The following is a 20,847-nucleotide window of genomic DNA, read 5'->3' as shown; positions in this document are numbered from 1 at the left end:
TTTGTGTTCAAAGGTATCTGATTTCCTTTCATTCAAGGATAGGTCTGCTTTTAAACTGTGCTGTGAGTAACACTGGCAGTAATGTATTTCCTTTAGCTAAGGGAATTTGAAATTAGGATAACTCGAAATATCTGAAATTACTGAACAAGCCCTGAGAGAGAGAAAATATATATATATGACTCATGGCTGTTGACAATTTTTTTTTTTAAACGGGCAAGATTTTCAGAATGAGTAAAGTCCAGTGTTACTGAGAAACAGGAATTACCAGTATGTCAATAAGCTTTTAAAATAGCTCTTTCCATTGCTCTCATATGTAGAAACTAATTGCATGAATAGTTTTATCATTTTAATAGTTTTTGTTATGCTGAAGGAAGAAGGTACTGTAAGTTTTACATACATTTTCATGTCTCTCATACATACTTTTGACTGAACAATTAAAGGAAGTAAAAGAAATGGGAGGATGGTCTTCCTCATCAGTCAAGTCCTGATGTCGCATGAGACAAAGCAGACAGAGTTACTGGGAAGTCTTAGATTTAAAGATTTTTCTGCCCCTGCCATTTATTGAACGGGGAATTAAACATAATTTGAATCACCTATGTTTTGAAAACAAGCATTTCTGTAAAAATACAATTTAAAACTTTTTTTTTTTAATTCCAGGGTCCAGAAGGAATAAGCTGTCTTGCCCAACTTTGCCTAGTTTCAATTTCATATACCTTTCTTCTGCAAGTATTGTATTTGTTGCAGTAAAACCATTTCTTTGGGCACTGAGTCTGAAATTTAGATGTTAGGATGGGTATCCTACTGTTTTCCATGCATCATCTTTTCAGTCCTAGTGATGTATAGCTGAATAGCATTTTCCAGGGAAGGACGCTTTATTGAGCAAGGTTGACAGTCCTCCTCCATGCTCCAAGAACCAGACTAAAACACATTTCTACAAGGAAATTTTATCAAGAGGTTGTAGAGAGCAGGGAACATATTCATGGTAGTTTAGACACTCATGCTGGTTATTTGTTTTCCCCTTCATGGTTATTTCTGTTTTGGCTTGTTTTGTGTTATGGAGATAGCAAATAAACAAAACTATTTGTGATTTAAGGCTGGTGGGCATGTCAGCACCACATAGATCCTCTCTCCCTAGCCCCCAGTGAGCTGGGTAAGACAGTCACAAGAAAATGAGAAAGCTCAATGGGTTGAGATGAAGACAGATGAAGACAGATGAAAACAGCCAAAGCTGCATACACAAGCAAAGGAGAATAAGGAATTCATATCCTCCTTGCCATTAGCAGGTGTTCATCGCCTGCAACAAGTAGGGCTCCTTCACCTGTAGTGGTTTCTTGGGAAGACAAATGCCATCACTCCAAATGTGCCCACAGTCCTACTTTATGTGGTTTGGAATATCTCCTTGGCCAGTTAGGGCCAGCTGTCCTGAACTCTGTCCCCTCCCAACCTTCTCACTGATGCAGTGGTATTACAAGCAGGGAGGGCCTTGGCTCTGTGTAAGCACTGCTCAGCAACAGCTAAAACATCCCTCTGTTTTCAGTGCTGATTTGCTTACGAAACCCAAAGCATAAGTCCATATAAGCTACTTGAAAGAAAAAGTCCAAGACAAAATCAGGACAAATTATGCCCACAAACCCACTCCATCCTCACTTCCATACTGTTCATATTAGGCTCAGGTCCCATGTTATCCATCCTTATTATCCTCACCACCTACATACCACTTCCTGTCTTTTCATTTATGCACAGATCCTTCATGTATGGAGTGCCCTTGTAAAATGCCCACAGATGTTCACTGAGTTCATTCAGTCCATGACTAGGAGCTTCATCTGTTCTGGTGATTGCTCAGGACAGAGAGCTGGTGTGTTGTGGGGAGTTCCTGGGCACAAAAGTCAGGTCAGGTCACAGCTGCGCTTGTGCTGCCTTGCGTGAGGCTCGTCTGCTGCTCGTTAAGGTAGGTCCTTTTACAGGAATTCCTGTAACATAAAATGCAAATCATGGATTACAACAAATTAAAGGTCTTTCCATTAAGTCTCCAGCCCTTGTCCCTTTGGGCCAGGCCATAGCATCTAACATCCTCCCCTTGCCCCTGCTCCCATGTGAGGTCCCTCCTGTGGGGTATGGGATATAATTTTTCAAGAATTGGTAAAATATGGGTCCTGTCCTTAGCTACAGTCTTTCCAGATGAGACTTCTCTAGTGTGAGCCCCCTGCAGGGCCACTGCTTCTAATGGGTGTCATGAATTGGTGATTTAGATTGTTTAATGAACCACTGTCGAAGAGTTTTAGCAAAAGCATTATTAATAAGATGTGTAAAACTGTGAAGTACAGCTTGGTGCCAGAGTTCACTTTATTACTGTGTGGCCCAATCGTTTGAACAACGATTCAAAATTACCAGGCACAAATCAAAGTTACCATTCTTCCAAGGCTATATGCAATATCAATCACTTAAAAAAGACCTACCTTTGGGAAAATGGCCTCTTTACTTCAAGGAGCAACCTTGAGAGGCCACCCAGGGGCGATCACTTCCAGGCTGCCTGGCAAGCAGAACTCAAAGAAGGCTCACTTAGGCTGTCATATTTGTGGAATAATGTGATTTGCTTATAGTCAATTTGTGTACAATGGGACAAGTATGCATGACACTCCTTGTGCCCATAACTCCCTTTGTTCTGTGACAAATGATCCTTGGAAAAGCCACTTGCTGTTCATTTTTTAATCGCATGATCAGTGTTCCAAGCTCATGAGCATGGATGCTCACTGGGTCACTCTGCTCCTTTGTGGGTTTTCAGAGAACAGATAAGACTGGAGTTCTTGGCCCATTAATGGCTCAGATCTTTATCTTCTCTCAAACCTGTTCTGTTTGGCTAAGGGGACACGTGCATCTGTCATAATGGGTACCTGTCTATAGGCCACAGCACCTGCCAAGAGCTGGCTCTGGTATGGGGTTTCCATAGGCTGAAGCTTCCTTTAGAGCACATTCACCTGTGTGGAATCCCTTTTCCTGACTTCTGGTGCGGTGTTGGACATTTTGTACATAGCAATGGAGCATAGTATGTTCTCAGCACTTCTTTCTTGCACTGATTTTCGTTTCTAGTTTTCTTTCCCTTATTCTTCCTTTCTGGTGTGCTTAGTTTTTCTTCCAGTTTCTTGTGAACTCTTGTCTTCCCATGTGTAATGGTGCCTTCTAACAAAGAAACTTGGGCTCCTTCTTGATTATCCATTTATTACTGTGCCTGTATTTAGGCACTGCATAGAAAAGCTAGTGCTAGTATAATCACAGGCAGTTGTGTTGTACTTACCCTTACACTTTTAAAAAATTCCACATAATATTAATATTAATGAAATACTGTTCTGTTTCATTGTGTTCAGTTGTCTTAGTATTAGCATTTTTATGTTTTGTGATACTAAAAATCTATGTCTCTAAAGGTGCTAGATTTCTAGCATTATTTTGATGTTTACAGAATTCTTTCTTTTACTCATATGGATAATAGTTTTGAAAACAATGCATTTAACTAGTAAAAACTATGTCATTAAAAGGCCTATAATAGTTGCAGATACATTTATCTGCTCTTAGTGTGGATCTTATGTTGCTCAATGTTAGCAAATATTGAATGGAATTGGATTCATTGACTCGATTTTCATCTTCCACTCTCCTCATTATTTTTTTCCTTAATTGAGAGTTGTTGTTGTCTGTGCCATGTGAAGCAAGGAAAGACTACAACATTACTTTTGTCATGAACTCTAAGAAATTTCTGTTGATTTATTTTCATTAAATGAAATTGCTCGTAACTTCTATGAAGCTACAATGCTTCAGTTTAACTACATGACCTAGACTGGATATATAGGAATATGTTCCATATTTTTATCTGGAATTACTTAAAGGAGGCATACAATTTAAAGGGCTAGGAAAAAGCTCTTAATTTTTCTTTTTTTTTTTTTAATTTTATTTCTAGTAGCCATATATTTGTTATCTAAAGAAGGCCTATTGAGGCATATTTTTGCAGGGGATGTGTCTGGAGTTGGGGGGTGTTGTCATGAATAGTATTTCGATTGACAGGTCATTCTAGCATCCCTCTGAGCAAATAGAATCTGTGCAAGTAATCACTCCAGCATTCTTCTAAGAATGTTGTACTGAACTAGGAATCACCATTTGCAGAACAACGGGCATAAAGGTGCATGTCCAAGGAGAGCTAGAAGGTTGCTAGCATTAGCAATATTCCTGTCCCTGCTGCTCTCCTGACTCCTAGCTACACACTGCTCTTTGGTTTTTGGTTTTTTTTCCAGTGCTTAGTTTCATCTAGTACCTTTGACAGCTGCTCCAACTCAGTAATCTGACAAAAAACTGACCCTGCAGTGGGAAGTTCAAGAAACCTTTGGACAGTGCTCTCAGACCCATGGTGTGACTCTTGGCTCTTGTGCTGTGCAGGGCTAGGAATTGGACTTGGTGATCCTTGTGGGCCCCTTTCCAGCTCAGGGTATTCTATTTTTTTGATTTATTAGCAATTAAACAGAGTGGGATACTGAGAAATAAGAACACATTTATAACCAGCTTCCCTCAGCCTCAACATCACTCTCGATTCCTCTCATTTCCTGAGCTGTGCGGGGGAATAGGGAGTGGGAATTGCAGTTAGTTTATAATGCTCTCTTCCTGCTCCAGAGTGGGATCTCTCCTGTGCAAGACAGTCCTCCTTGTACCTTTCCATCATGGTTTCTCTTCATAGGTTCAGTTGTTGAGAACAGACTGCTCTAGTGTAGATCGCCCATGGCCTGCAGCTCCTGCCAGGAGCCTTCTCCAGCATGGGCTTTTCAGGAACTGCAGATTCCTTCAGGGTATATCCGCCTTCTCTGGCATGGGCTCTAAGGGCTGCAGGTGGATCTCTACTGCCTGGACCATCTCCTCCTCCTTCTTCAATGACTTTGGGGTCTGCAGAGTTGTTTCTCTCAGTTATTGTCACCCCTCTCAGCTGTTGTGCAGTGTTCTTTACCCTTTCCTAAACACCTTATAGCAGAGGCATCACCAGCGTGGCCAAGGGGCTCGGCTTTGGGCAGCAGCAGGTCCATCTTGGAGCTGACTGGAACTGGCTCTGTCTGTCATGGGGGAAGAAGCTTCTGTTGTCTCTCAAAGATCCCGGCAGCTGAGCCCAACCTAATTCAGTGTCCTTCTTAGCAAAGGAATGTGCCGTGAATTTAATTCATACTTCATATGTAATGCATAATTGAACTTAAGTACTTGAAATGATCTCTCATCTGCTTTATCCTTGGAGGCTAATCCCAACTCTATAAAACGTTCTCCCTTTAATATTTTCTATTTTTGCATAACAAAGGGAAAACAAAGGGCATTTCAGTGAACTTTTAATCTTACATTGTGCTACTGATAGTGATCTGGATATTAAATGAAAGCAGAGGCATCTTATGTGTTTTCCCTTTTAAGCAAGCAATTAGTCTCATCCAGCTTGTTCACTTTTTAATTGTATGAAATTAGCAGTTTGCTATTTTGCATGTTTTGATACCTGGTCAGAGCAGAAGCATTAGAAGGTGATTTATTGTGAATAAAATGCTTTTCAAATGCTATTAAAATGCAGAGTAGGAGAACTAACACATGCTGTCTTGTCTTCAGACTTCTGAAACATATCTGTGATTCCCAAGAGAAGATCAGGAGTATTTAAAGCAGTTTCAGGCTGTAAAAGTGAATTTCTGCTTGAAGTCTCCAGTTTTACTAATGCAGGCACAACTGTATTATATAAAGAGGAAGGAAATTTTTTTTGCTGGTTTGCTGATATATTTCTGTTCTGTCAACCAAAGTACAATTCCTTGTTCTTAAACAAGTTTATGCCAAATAGTTTACAGTATGGTGATGGAGAGAATGAGTAAAAAAATCTTACCTTGAACTCTCTATCATGTTTTGAAAAATCTTAGCTTAGGATTCAGAAATAGATGTAAGTTTCCATAATTTCCAAGAACAATAATTTTATTTTGATTTGAAACACACTGGCAAGTGTCTCTGGATTGTACAACATTAAAATTCTTTTTTAGGTACTTCTTTGTCTCACACCTGAATGTGCATTGTGTTGAGGAGAGGCATTTGTTGTATTTACTTTAGGAATGGGAGGGAAATGTGACTGGGAGGATAGTCCTAGGACAGCTTTACTTGTTGGCAAATAACCAAGTCCTAAGAAGAGGCTGTTCAATAAGATCACATTATAAAGTAGTAGTTAAATCTTTTCTGCATATTTTTTTTTCTTACACATTTTTTTCTGTTTCCACAGAGCTGTCACACAGTATTAAAAAACTGACAATTCTAGACTAGATTCTTAATCTTTTAAGTTTGTCCATTCTGTCCCAAATCTGGGAGAAGCTAAGAATGACAGCTGGGTCCAGAGGTTGATGACAGCAATTCTGACACCTTGAGTTGTGGTTTGTTTGCTTCCCTTGGTTTTTCTGTGTTTTCTCATGTATATCCTGATGCTCACCAAAAAAAATTCTGAGGCTGATTTTAGTTTCTGTATATTCTATAAATTTTTGCCCAGTCACCCTTGGAATAATATCCTTGCTTTTTCTTTGAATAAACATATGCATATAAAATTATCTGTTTCTTTGCATCCTTCTGTTTGTGATTTCCATAGCTGCTATTGCTGTATGAGTTGCCTACTAAATACAATTGAATGCTTTCTTTATTAATAGGGTTTGCTTAGGGTTTGGGGCCATAGGGTTTATGATTTTCTCTTGTTACAGCAGTTAGGAAACTGCAAGTTGTGTTGTGAACATGTTGGTCTCCAGAAGGGAAGAGTATCTAGAGTTCTTCATCCTCCATTTGTTTGCTGTATAAAACTTCAATTGGTTTAAAAAACAACAAAAAAAATCTTTCTGGTGGGTAAAACTTACCATACTTACTGAATTGACAGAGCATTTAAAGGATTTTACTCAATTATTTTTCTTGGTACAGATAGTCTATCTTAAGATAGTAAGTAGAATTTACTTTCCCAATAGGAAACCCATAAAAATGCTTCATGTATCATCAGAATATCTCAAAATAAGCTTAGATTCAGATATTGAATTTAACTTTTCTCATATGTTGTGTTGCCCTTATAAACAATCCTTCTAAGGAGAGCTTAATATCAATTACCATTTTATTCTTCTAGTTAAACAGGAAAGAAATAAATATTTTCTAATTTCAACCTATTTGGAAATCGTTCAAAGAATAAATCCAGTTAGAATGAATCCAGTTTCACTGCTGCAATGCATACAAGAACATTCAAATCACAGTCCTTTATTTAATGTATTACTATTGTTCTTCCTGTGATGGACTGGGCAATATGTTTCTGTATAATATTTCTTTTTAAAATAGGCATCGTACTTATTGTCAGCAGAACAAATTTTGGAGAAGGTTAATTTAAACATTAAGAGCAATCATGTTTCTCTTTTTTTATTATCCCTTTGGTATTCATATCTGAAGGTTTTGTTGATAGCAGAAGATAGGAATTTGCACAGTATAAATTAAAGCAAAAGGCAAGCCATATTTGAAAAGTTACCATTTTCATTTTTTAATATGTTTAATACTACACCAAAAAATATGTTTAATGCTATGAATCCAGTATGAGTTGCTCCCCAAGCAGGGGGCAGCTGTATGCCTGCAGCTTTTTTGTTGTGATAGAAGGCCAGCAGTTGCCTGCTGGCACACTGACCAATTGATCTGATAGAAAATCAGTATACTGCGGGGATGGGCAGGGGGCGAGGGTATCGTCTTCCTGAATAAACACAGAGCAAGAAGAGAAAAATACAAGGCTGCCAACAATTACAATGGGTGATTGGAGGTGCTTTTCCATGGGGCAGTCTGCTACTACAGAGGGTTGTTGTGACCCAAGGGCAGGACCCAGCGCTTGGCCTAAGTTGAACTTCATCCACCTGGCTTCACCCCATTGATTAAGCCTGTCTAGAAACTTCCTGCTCTCCAGATCAACACTCACACCCAGCTTAGTGTCATCTATGAACTGTCTTAGGTGGCACTTGTACCCCTGGCCCAGATCGCTGATAAAGATGTTGAGTAAGTTTGCAGCTGGCTTCATCCTCTTTGTACCCTTCCTTCATACATTTCTACACCTTGATGAGATCTCCTTGAGTCTTCTTTCTTGGGGTTGAACAGTCCCTGCTCCCTCAGCCTGTCCTGGTAGGAGAGATACTCCAGTGTCTTCAGCATCCTCATGGTACTTGCTTGGACTGTCTCCATGTCCATGTCCATGTCTTTCTCATACGAGGGAGCCCAGCACAGGACACAGCACTCCATGTGTGGCTTTAGGAGCACCGAGGGGAAGGCTCCCCTCACCCCTAGATATGTTTTGTAAGATGTTTTTTATTGATGTTGAGTATCAAAAGGTTGTCTGATTTGGTGGCTTCTTGTGAAATGTGTTTTCCTATGGATCTCTGTCCTATGTGGCTGCATTTAGTACATTAATCCCTAAGCAGATTCCACAACATATTATCCGGTGTATTTGGAAGCAAAGTGTTCTAAACTGGAGGCCTAGCTGCAGTTCATTTGTTGAACTGGCTATTTTTGTATATCCAGTTATTGTCTAAGCTTAAAATTTTGCCTAAGACAAAGTGTGAACTTGGCTCTAGCTGAAGACAGAGCACAGGGAATCCTTGCTCATTTCCATTACTTCATTGCATAAGAAACAAAACCAGAGATTAATTTATGAGAAATTACCATCTGTGATAGATTTGGCTATTAATCCCCATGAATTATTATAATCTTCTAATTTCTCTTTTCTTTGGAGGTAGTGGTGGTGGAGGGTGTGGTTTCTGCTTCTAGCTTGTTCTATTGCTACTGCATATAAAATGTTCCAGTGACTAAACAGAAAATAAGGAAATACTATAATATGCTTTATAAACTTGTGGTTAATACAGAACTTTTTTATGTAGCTGATTTTTGGAAATGAATTGCTATTCTTTTAAAAGGAATTTGTATAATGTCACATTGATATATTGTTACTCTGCTTTGCATTCTGTTTTGAATTCCAGCTTCTTGCCTGCCTCTCCTCCCCCCGCCCCCATTCAGTCTTTGTGCTAGTTGCTTTAAGCTGTTTTCTTCTTCTTTACTCCCTTGTTTTTTTCTTTGTTTGGGTGGAGCATGTTGGATAAAATAGCATGTTTACATTGTCCAATCTAATTTCCATCTCCCTTTTTCTGCTTTCACTGTAGTCTTTGTCATTAATTATGCCTTTTACTTTATTACTTCTGTTCCCTTGGGATCTCTTACCCCAAATTGAAAGCATAACAGTGCTATCTAGATGTCCACGTAATGAACCTTAATTTTTTAATCTTATTACTGAATCTCTCATCCTTGCTTTTTTCCCTCATCTAATATTTTTCTGTATTGCATCATACCTAAAATTACATTGGAGTAACTTCAGGATAGTGCTGCTTTCTTAAATTTTTCCCTCTAATTTCCTTCCAAATGTAAAATTTCATTGGGCAGGGATATAATCTGAAGTATTAGGCACATTAAACCTCATATTTCATATTCATCCAGCTGATAAACCTAAAAAAGCACTTGGAGATGAAATTGGGCCATTTTTAAGGAGAATATACAGATGTGTATTTATCTCACTACAGCTTAATTTCTTTGGATTTTTTAGGCTATTCCAAATCATTGGTTTATGCCCACCTCCTGTGGTCAGCCATAAATTGTCACATATTCTGTTAACATTAACATGGTGATTTTTGCTATTACCATGGATAACTTCTAGTGGGAATTGAAAGCTGCTATAAAGAAGCTCTTGTATTTCAGATGGGGAGAGACTATTGGTCTGGTTTCTTTGTTCCTTTCTTTTATTTCTTTTAAATTAAATAAATCTCCTTTATTAAATTCTATACCATGTAGATGTTTGTAACAGACTTGATCTAATAGATCTCAGGCTTAGTGAAGCCAGCATAAGTTAAGCATTTGTTCTTATTTCTAGTTATTGGAAAATATATTTTCATATTTAAAAAAAATAGAATCTTGTAATTCTGTGTATCTTACAACTCATTGTATTCTTCCTGTCCCTGTTCTTCAGATTTCTTGCTTGTCAGATGCATTTCCATAATGTTATGGGGAAAAAAAAGACAGAATTTCTTGGGTAATACAACTAAAGAAAGGTAGTAGAACTTCTGGTCAGGTAGTTTACAAAGACACTGAACAGCCTTATGTTATTGTAGTTAACTTATGTGAAGCATAGCAGCGTGTCACATTTGTCTTTTTTGTTTGTTTTTAAATGATTTTTGATCTTCATCACAGCAGAGTCCTTTGTATGTGTTGCAGATTTGTATAGTTCGCCAATGAAAACTATTAAGATCGCTTCTTCAAATAAAGAAATGGGACGTGAACATTTACATAAAAAAAGGAATTAGGATTGTATCATTACTTGCATGAATGGTTTTGGACAGTCTTGACATATTTTCAGCAAGGTGAAAACTGATATGTGTTTATTTTCAGTTGTTCATGACTAAATCTTTTTTGCCATCCTTTGGTGAATAAAATTTGCAAGTTTAATGTTGATTACCATAATCAGATTTTTAAATCTTGCTAATAGTCCAATGCAAATCTAGTGTAGCTGTCTACCAACAGACATTAACTGTTTAGCCAGTATGGCTTCTTAATTTATGCTTAAGCACTTTTGATGTATAAGAAGCCTTTTTGGTACATGTGCCCAGAAATGGGAGTGATTTTTTTTTTTTTTAATACATGGATTTTCATTGGTTTCATGTCAGAATCCTTATTTTCTATTTCATCCTTGTGAAAGTATTTTGACTGTCTTCCAGGGGCTGGAAGATATTTTAATTTGTGTGGGTTTTTTCCTTATTAGTATTTATACTAATCTAGAATACGCTATTTAGTATAGTCTATTTATACTAATTTACAAGAATTACTACATAGTTGTGTATGATTATGACTGGAATCTTTCCTTCTACCAAAACTGGAATTCTCCAAAAATAGAAGAATACTAATATATATGTCTTCAGTAAAACATGGTATAATTTTTTAGCATAATTATTAAAGAGTACTAAAATTTTGAAATTAAATACCATGTATATTAAAATGGGGAAGTAAGAACAGTTGAAATTAAACGGGGGGGGACTCATGATTTATGGTGACATACCCTCAGTGTATGAAAGTATAGAAAACTACTGAACTAATATAAAGCAGTCTGATGTCAACATTTCTGGTTACTGTATTTCCAAAAATAATTTTTAAGTACCTTTTTCCTATAGTGGGTATAAAAGCAGCTAAAGTACATAAGAAACAATTACTTATTAATGACATAATGCTTTCTTACAGGTTGAATTAAAAGTAAAATACTTTCCCAGTCTGCAATATGTGCAGAAACATTTGGTGATAGTTAAATAAAATTTACCAACATGGATTCTGCTTTTAGAACACATTATACTAGTGTTTGCATATGTGAAATACCCCATAGTTTGCATTTTGTATATTGAGGAGGTTTTTATATTTCTTGCCATCATGTAAAATATGTTAGAGAGTACATTTTGTATATCAAAATGAAATGTGTCTCTTTCTGATCCTTTATGCAGGGAAGGGTAGGAAAAGAAGGACTCGACAGAACCAATGCAATCTTTACTGGGTTGGGCTAAAGCTCATGAAAAAACTTATTAATGTATTAAAATGCCTCAACAGCGATTTGCTGAGAACTAATGCTCTAATGTGTTAGTCATCCTTAAGCTCCTTCTATTTTTACAGGTTCTGAAGGATGACTGACGCTGGTTTCTGTGATGCCACTTGAAGTCTCCAGTGCTGTGGATTGATAAGTAACACGCAGATTCAACTGCACAACCTGGGCAGAAAGCAACAGGAGTGCTGGTCCTTTTCAGCTCCTGAAGTGGACAGAAGTACAGTGTCATCCATCTGCAAGGGAAGATTCTGCAACAGCATTTTATAGCTAATAAAACAGACAACATAATAGCATCCACCTTCCTGATCTACAGTGCATCGCTTTCCAAGACAGATGGTCTGTCAGAAGCTGGAGTGTGCCTGCAGAGAACATAATAATGAAGTAGTGAAATGATACTTCTGCTGCTGCTACCTGTTTGTCGAGATCACATCTGATAGAGCTGCACTGCCCTTTTTCTGCTTGCCTAATCAGGCCAGAAATAGCAGGGTGGACATGGCTGGCTTTGTTAGCAACCTGCTAATACTGCTTCTTCTGTTTCAAAACATCTGTTTGGGTTTCAGAAGCCCACTTTCAGTCTTCAAGAGGTGGGTTACGCAAGAAAATACTATGTGTTAAATGCATGCAGTCAAAATATTACAAAAGTGTGAAAAAGCATGTGTTAGATAAAAATGTGTTATGGTATTTGTTCAGTGTTGATCATTGCACAGAATTTTCTTTCTGCAATTTGAAATGGCACTGTTGTCATACTGAAAACAGAATTCATGTTTTATCTGTAGGGTTGCTCATTAGATAGAAGGATAAAATGGCAATTAATACAACTTTTTTAGTTAACACTACAGCTATATTTGAGGCTACACAGAGAGTAAATGTATTTCGGATGCTGGGTTAGCTTGCAGGATAAGATCATGTTTTAACAAGAAAACATCAAAGAAGCTGAACAGTCCTGAGAAATTTAGGGGTGGTTTGAATTCAAAATTGCATAGGTAAACTTTAGTGTAGTGTGGACAAGAGAAGTAGCCTCTTAGCTCCTGAAAAAAAGGATTTTACTGTTATTGAGGTTGGGTACCATGTCTCTGTAGAGATGTATATATATAGCCAAAACTTGTGTCAGTGTTGCATCAATGTTTCTCTTGTCTTACCATTCAGTTCTTTATAGTGATCTACATTTTTTTACAATTAATTTATACATTGCATTCAATACAGAATTTGTTATTTGCTTGACTGTTGCCAAGTTTTCTGTTTTACTTTGCTACTTGTTGTAGCACAGAAATTGCTATTAATGCCATAGTGTTTGAATTAAAAGTTGCCCCTTTGCATGTAATTTAAGTTTAATCTGTATAGAATTATAAATCATAGTCTCAAAACTTCCCCCCCCCAAAACTGTTGTGAATTATGAATAGTACTCAACGTAATGTAGTGAACTAATTCTCTGTCTGTGCATCCATGTGCCTCTGTCAATTTTAGGATGAGATAATAGGTTACGTTTTCAGCTAATATGTTCCAAACTAATTGTCTTATTACTCAGATCAGTAGCTACTTCAGGAAGTACTGCATAACTAAAATGTTTTGCTCAGCCTGTGATGGAGTGAAATTTTCAGATCACTCCTGGAACTACTCAGCATTGTCTAACTTCTTTACTAGTTCTGTAAAGACCCTTCTTTTAAGAAAGACATAACAGAAATCAATACTTGAAAAAAAAAATCTTTCTTCCTTCTTTTTCAGATATAAAGATATTAGCACATCTCTTCCCAATGAATGCCTTGGAAGTGACCAGCCAGTGATTTCCTTTGGTCTGTCAGATTTTGCACTGGACATTCGCATGCCTGCAGTGACACCTAAGCAGGTGAGAGAATTGCAGGTTTTGCCTCTTTCTCTTCTTTCATTAACCTAGGACAACAAAGCCTTCCCCACAATATCACTCATTAAAATGAACAAAAAATCAGGGTAACTTTTATAAATACATATCCATATGTGCTTCTCAGATAAAGTAGGCAACAAACAAGTAGCCTCAAATGAGAGAAAAATCTCTTCATTGAATTAATTTTAATAGTAAAATGTTGGTTTCATAAACTGAATTGTTGAAGTTTTAAAATGTGAAATATTTCTAGCTGTGCTAGTAAGATATGCAGTTGCAGTTTACACCAAATCTCAGATGATGCATCAGTGAATCTAATTACATTAAACTGTATGTTGCTTCAGTTTCAGCAAGCTGAGAGAAAACAACCAAAAAGCATTTTAAAAGGGGTAGTACTTCTGACCCAGTATTTTTAACTCTCAAAATACTCCATGAAAGCTTTTACAAACAAGTTAAAATTTTATACTCTTCAGGGTATGAAGTGTATTATATTCTGTTGAACCAAGTGAGTAAAAGTGAAAACAGTTAAGATTTTTAAACTTAACATTAAGATACACATAAAATATTGAGATTCCACTGTCATGTTCACATATAATTTCATTAAGCAAGAATCATTAAAGAATTTTTTTTTCCTTTTTGCAGTAAGCCATTGCAGAGGATTATATATATATCATTAGGAGGTCTACATCTCTTTTAAAGGGCTGCAGATGCTTGAAAAGAGCAGTGCGTTGTGGTGCAGTAGTTGATGACTCATTGTTGCAGATAGTGGTTTTTAAAGAAGTGAAAAGAAAATGAGGTTTTCAAGTTATTGGGGAAAACCCCTCTGGAACATGTAATTTAAAGCAAGAGGTGTTATTCCTGCAAGTGCAAAACAGAAATCTGGTTTCTGTTGGATCTTCTTTGCAGTAAAATATTCTGTATTATTGCACTAAAGTAAATTTCTCCATCAAAAAGAGTGAAAAGTACTCTTAGTTCATCCAGGTGCACATTTAAAATTATGAGTTATTGATTTTACCTAAGGAACCGTCAGTTGAACAGCTAGGAAACACATACAAAGAGATCAGTGAGTTCAGATTCCTATTCAAAAAAACCTTCTCTTTGTGTGTTGTAATGTCAAGTCTGGGGGAAAGGTTGCCAAAAACTCTGCATTTTTTGAAATGACTTATTGGGCATGTTGAAGGGGTGGGAGGGCCAGGATTTGTCTTACAGTTCATGACTGCAGTTGTTCTATGGGTGCATGAATGTCAACCAAGCCCTTACATGACTTTGGAGTGTTCTATGTGTACCATACAAGTTGTGCATTTTTTTGGCACAGGTACTGCACATGAACATTAATTTAAAGCTGCTTAATTTCTACTGCACTGTGAAGCATTGCTGCCGTTGGCTTTCAAAGTTTGAATATAAGGTCCTAAATTAGGTTGTGCTTTTTTTTTTTTAAATTTTCTTAACCCAAGTTAAATAAAAAACACAGAATATTTCCTTGTCTATTTCTAGAAGGCTTTAGTATTTTAACAGTGTAAATGTATGTAATCATGGCACACAAAGGCATTCACATCAATCATATCACTTAACCTCTGTTCATCCTTCCCATTTCCTAGCAAAAACACCAAAAATGGTTTCTTATCTGTGCAGATCACTGCTCTGTGTAATCACATATTGTTGTCACCATTTTACCTTCCTTGTCAGTTGCATTTAATTGTTTACACCTGTCCACAGAGTCTTCTTTTTAAATTAAGTTTGAAGTTATTCATAGCAGGAATTGTATCTGTTTACATGTCCTTATGAAAGTGAAGGCCTGTCAAATTTTTATTTCATGGGTGTAGTGAAATTCCAGTAGATGATACATTTCCTTTCCTAAGCCTTAGAAGTTGGAAAAAAAATTAAGAAAAAAAGAGGTTTAAAATAGTTAATAGTGTACCTTCCAACCTAATAGCCGCTGTGATAACCTTATAGACTGATGCCTGTTACACGTAAATAAATTGTGGCAATGAATTTATTTCTTACAATAGTAAACCAGATAACATACATCGTATTTGCCCAAGTATCTGAGTAAAGTACGTGATATTTTTTCTAGATGGTCCTATTGTATATATTCATTTGTTCAGTATTCCCACATTCATTTTCAGAAAGTGGAGGGAATTTTGATGCTTTGTTTCTATTTAATTCTAAATTTTCCAAATTTAAAGGTAGTTTCTGTTCTCTTTTCTTTTAACAGTCTGATACCTACCTCTGCATGTCAGTACCCCTGCCAGTGGATGATGAAGCCTATGTAGGTGAGTATTGGTTGACTGAAAGAACTTAAGCAAGCCATTTTGAAGAACCTCAACATTTCCTTTTTTTCTTTGAGCCATATTAACTTAATCTTTGGATATCAGAGTTTCCAAAATGCATTTGTCATGTCTAATGTGGAAACAAACTAGAGGGAGTTACTTAGAGTCAAGATAAAACTGTATCTCTGGAGATTCAGGATTAATAGTAGTTAAGGAGCTGCATGCGGATGCCTCTGGCAGTCCAAACAGTCCATTTGCAAAGTATTGGCTTTGTGTCTCTGTCTGGATACTTGATTTTGCACTGCTGAGCAGACTGTTTGTTTACCTCCTTTAGGTTGTAAATCCTACATACTTACAGTCAGTGTTGGCTGCGGAAAGATTTTACGGAAAGAGGAGAAAGTAAAATCTCTCCATCTTTTTTTTTTTAATGGCATGGCATGAGTAAGATGGCTGACAAGTAGCAGGAAATACTGTAATGTGTTACAAATGCTGTCATCATATAAATCAGCAGAAGAACACCATCTGTTCAGAAAATCTTTGCGGTAGTTAAAATTTTATTGTGCTTTGCCATGAGCATACAGTCGTTTAGATTGAGAGAAGGCTTATTGGCTTGGCTGAAGATAGTTTTGCTTTCAGAATATGCTATAAACTGTTCAAAAGGAAACAATATTTGTCTTTCTTTACACTTCTGTAGCATTTTAGGATACCTATGCTTAATAAAAGCATGGTGGGAATCCCATGTAGTTTTTGATGTACAGTATTATGAGATTGTTGTTCCATGTGGATTTTCTTGTGGAAATCCCTCAGAAGATAGAATATTGTGTTTTGATTTTCATGTTGTATTACAGTAACTAAGAAAAATGATTAAATTATTTTCAGTGCTTTCTCTGTATATCTGTTTTCTAAAGAGGTGGGAATCTGACTTCACATTTTGGTTGTGAGTATGACCCCAGAAGGAAAAATGAGCATAGAAGGAAGGGAGTGAGTGTTCACTCTCTAATAAATTATGCTTGCTGTGCTGTGTGCAATAGACTCTTGTGCTTTTGTTGATTCATAGAAAGGCAATACTACTAACTTCCTCCTTAAGCAGCTTTTATTTAGTGTGTCACTGAGTTGAAAAATTCCATAGTGTAATTCATTGTTAGGTTGCTGCACATCTAGTTCTGTTGCTTGTGTTAAAGGAACATAAACTTCTTTTGATGCTTAAAAGGACCTACTGAAAGGATTTGCTTAAAAGTTATGCAAAGTCTCAGTGCAAATCATGCAATGCTACCAATTTATTTTTTTCTGCGGACCTAAAATTTTATATATTCTTCATCTGATTTTTACAGGATTTGGTCACCTTTCCAGTGATCACTGTTCCTGAGTACCCTTCATTATAAAGTAGAATAAGGTCTTTGGACAGAGAAACAATTCTGGTTGTCTTGTAGAGCTTTGAAGAGCAGGAGGAACTTGATGAGCATTCTGTAAAAAAAAAGTTTGTGTGAACTTAAAGTATTCCCATGATAGCATTCCTTACAAACAAATATATATATACATATATATACATGTGTGTATATATAAATATGTATCTATATCTATATATTTTTATATATATATATATATGATTGATTTTTGCATGCTTTAAAATTGGAAGAAAATTTTTGGTTTTTCCCTCTTTTGTCACTTCCACATGTGGTGGAAATGAATAGACATATGGTCAGTCTGAAGTATGTGATCATTGCATTTTGCTTCACTGGAAGGTGTTCCTCAAGGAAAAGGCTCAGATTGTTGTCTTCATAATCCATGGAAGTTAAATGATCATTAGAAAGAGTAGACTCAATCATATCAAGCTGTAGAGAGTAGAAAGAATGTAGAATGATCTACCTTATAAAATTATCTATGTAGAAAACTATTAACTTGCATACATGTATTTCGTATTGCTTAAATAAGCACAGAAGATTGGCGCACAGACAATGTTTAATCTTTTTTAAAGGACAGAATCTATATTTATATGGTTTAAGCTGGATCTGCCTTCATTGCATTGCCAATAAATGGTGTAATTAACTTTCCTTAAAACATACAAAAACAACGGAAAACTAGCATATGAACTGTAACTGGGTTGCTGTTTAATGGTGTTGAGAAGACTGTGTTCTGTAGAGCTTCAGCATGAGGATGTGTGAATGCACACAACTGAAACAATAAACTGGATTCCTAAGACATTTTGATGGTAAAGCTACATATTCTGCCTTCAATTAAGTTTATTTGCTAAGTAAATGCCTTGTGCTTTGTTTCATTTTATGGTTTAAAGAGACATTTTTAAGACCAATTGTCTTTACAGTTTCATCAGGACTTGCTAAATAGTTTTTTTTTTTTTACCTTTGCTTTCCTATTTTTACTCTTGTTTCTTCCTTCCTCCAAGACATTTTGGAAGAGAAGATTCTATAATGGAACCTGTGGCAAGATATTTTTGTTGCATATTGGTGAAATATAAGACCCTTGGCATAGAGAGCTTCTTTTTTAGTGTTGTATGTGGGCAGTACTACATTTGTTATTAAGTCGAAAATTTTTCGTAACTTTTTTTTTCAGTATTTCTATTAAATTTGTATATAAGGACTTTGAATTCAGACTTCAACTTTGCTATTTCCCTAAATGAAAGCAGTAAACATTCATGCTTGCACAGGGACAGTGAGTATAACTTTGGACTTCAAAACTGGAGGGATGCTGTACCAGAATTCACAAACTTGTTCAGAGTCAGTTCTCAGACATTATCAGAGGAAGGAATCGATCACACTTAATGAAGTGTTGCCAGCTGGAAGGAGAATTAGAGCAGGTTTTGCCCTATGGATCTTTTTTCAGGCATGCATCTGTATAATTTTGCTGATGATGTTTTCTGCGTTAGGTTCTTTAGTGGAGGATCGGATTGTCAAGGCTGAGATTTCTGTTTGAACCAGTTGTTTCTCTGGCCATAAATGGCCATAAATACCGACAAATTTGATTAAGGAGAATATTTTTTTGTGAGGTGGGTTGGTGTACATTTAGGTTTATGTTAGGAACATACCCTTTGCTCCTGGGAAGTGAAATGGCTGTGACATAAATATGTTGTTATTAGTGAGTGAGATTAATATGTGATTTTCCAAGATAGTATTACTCCAGCTTTATTTTTAAAACATATCATTGTTGTTTTCTTCTTCTGCATCCTGTTTGAATAATGTTTATTAATAAATAGCTAAACCAGAAACTCAGGTTAATCTTAAATGGTGCGGACATTGGTAAAAATCAGTTTTTCATAACTAAACTGTAGAGAGAGCTAAATGCTCTACAGACACTCACAAAAATTTAGTCTGACCTCTCAGCCAAAAAACTTGACTGTCACCTTCACCTGCTTATATTGATTTACATGAGTGACCAGTAAATAAGTGTCTTTTTCTTACTGACTCATGATAGGTTCCTGTCAGATTGGGCTGTAGAAATTTAGCCTTCTATATTCAGCAACACACATTGAAGTAATTAGATGGTTTGTTACTTTTCATCCATAAAGGACTCTGAGAAGCTCTAGGTTTGTTACTCTGTTATGGGGTATATAAACTTTTCTATTGCCAAGCAATGATGTCGTCACTGTATTGGAGGCCTCTGATGTCTCCCTAATTTGCCAAACTCCAGACACTGAATTCTTGATAAATTTCTTCAAAGTTAATTCTGTGATAGAGAACACATTAATATTAAAAAAAAACCAAACCTATCAACTTTATTTAATGGAATTGTTGTTTGTAAATATTAACTTATTAGAAGTTAGTTTTTTAAATACATAGCTTAAGTACACACTGTTAAGATTAAACTGATGTCATGTTCTGTTCATTCCTGTTTCTCTTTGAGTTTGTAGTTCTAAGTAGTCCTTGATCAAGAAATTAGGTCAGACTTCAGTTTAGTATGTATACGAAAGCTGCTGCTGTTATTTTAGTAATCATATCTATCACTTCTACATGCATTAAAAAATTACTATTGAGTAATATTCTGTTCTTAACTGTAAAACATGGAGGCTGTCAACTAGGAAAATAGGACTGCTGTTCGATATTTCTTAAGCCTTTGGTAGTGACAGTTCCCAGCACAGGGATGCTGGAACATTGCAGCAAGTCCAGAGCAGGCACACAAAAGTGATCAGAAAGATGGAGCACCTCTGCCATGGGCAAAGGCTGAGACAATTGAGGTTGTTCAGGAGAAGACTTCTGGGTGACCTAATTGTGGCCTTCAGCCCACAAGAAAGAAGGGGAGAGACTTTTTAAAAGAACATGGAGTGACAAGACGAAGAGGAAAGGAAAGACAGTATGTTCCAATTAGCTGTTAGAAGAAAATTGTTTGCTGCGAGGGTGGTAGACCCAGGCCCAGGTTGCCCAGAGAAGCTTTGGTTGCCCCATCGCTGGGGGGATGGGGATGGAGGCCACGTTGGATGGAGATCCTAGAAACCTGGCATAGTGGAAGGTCTGCATCTCATGGCAGGGTGGTTGAAACGAGATGATCTTTAAGGTCCCTTCAAATCCTGGCCACTTTCTCATTCTGTGACAGGTTAACACATTAGTCTGTATGGCTTTTGCAACGCAGGATTTTTTAGTTGGATTTTTTGGTTTGTTTCCTTTTACCTTCTCTTTGGAAAGTTACATTCCTGGGTGTGCTGCTAAGAAAATAGCTGTACAGGAACGATACTGTAACCACCTATACAAAGCTGTCTTAAGCTCATAGACTGACTGTGAGGTTTTTCAATGCTTCCTTAAGCAATGATGAGGTGTATCAGCTAAAATAGTGTAAGCCAGAGATCTGATTTTGCTTTGTTAGCTCTGGTGCATCATTTTCTGTTGGTAGGAATAGCATTTAGTCAGGTATTTGTATTAAGTTTTCTAAAAGTGCTTGAAGGTTCTGTCCGTGCTGTAGGACATCATTGTAATAGGCACTATGTGGAGTGAATAAAAGACTTCCTGAAATACTCTTTAGAATAAATACTTGCAATAGGGGAGTGGTAGAAAAATAAAAAGAAACTGAGACAGTATTAAGCAGCAGGACAGGTGGTGGCTTTAGCAGCTAGCAGGCAT

The 20,847-nt window shown here is 36.7% G+C and overlaps 1 protein-coding gene across 5 annotated transcripts in view; it reads left to right on the top strand.

The window, feature by feature from the left end:
• PAM (peptidylglycine alpha-amidating monooxygenase) overlaps positions 1 to 20,847 on the top strand; it is a 114,357-nt gene that overhangs the window by 41,129 nt on the left and 52,381 nt on the right. For all 5 annotated transcript variants that reach the window (XM_030969276.1, XM_030969275.1, XM_030969273.1 and 2 more), the window contains exons 2-4: positions 11,728 to 12,243; positions 13,382 to 13,502; positions 15,730 to 15,787. In XM_030969276.1, coding sequence (XP_030825136.1) covers positions 12,152 to 12,243; positions 13,382 to 13,502; positions 15,730 to 15,787 — 271 coding nt within the window. In that variant the 5' untranslated portion in view covers positions 11,728 to 12,151. The remainder of the gene's footprint in view (positions 1 to 11,727; positions 12,244 to 13,381; positions 13,503 to 15,729; positions 15,788 to 20,847) is intronic.

The sequence above is a fragment of the Camarhynchus parvulus genome, chromosome Z (genome assembly GCF_901933205.1).
Source record: "Camarhynchus parvulus chromosome Z, STF_HiC, whole genome shotgun sequence".
NCBI lineage: Eukaryota > Metazoa > Chordata > Aves > Passeriformes > Thraupidae > Camarhynchus > Camarhynchus parvulus.
The sequence above is the reverse complement of the archived record's forward strand: the minus strand, read 5'-3'. Positions and strand labels throughout refer to the sequence as shown.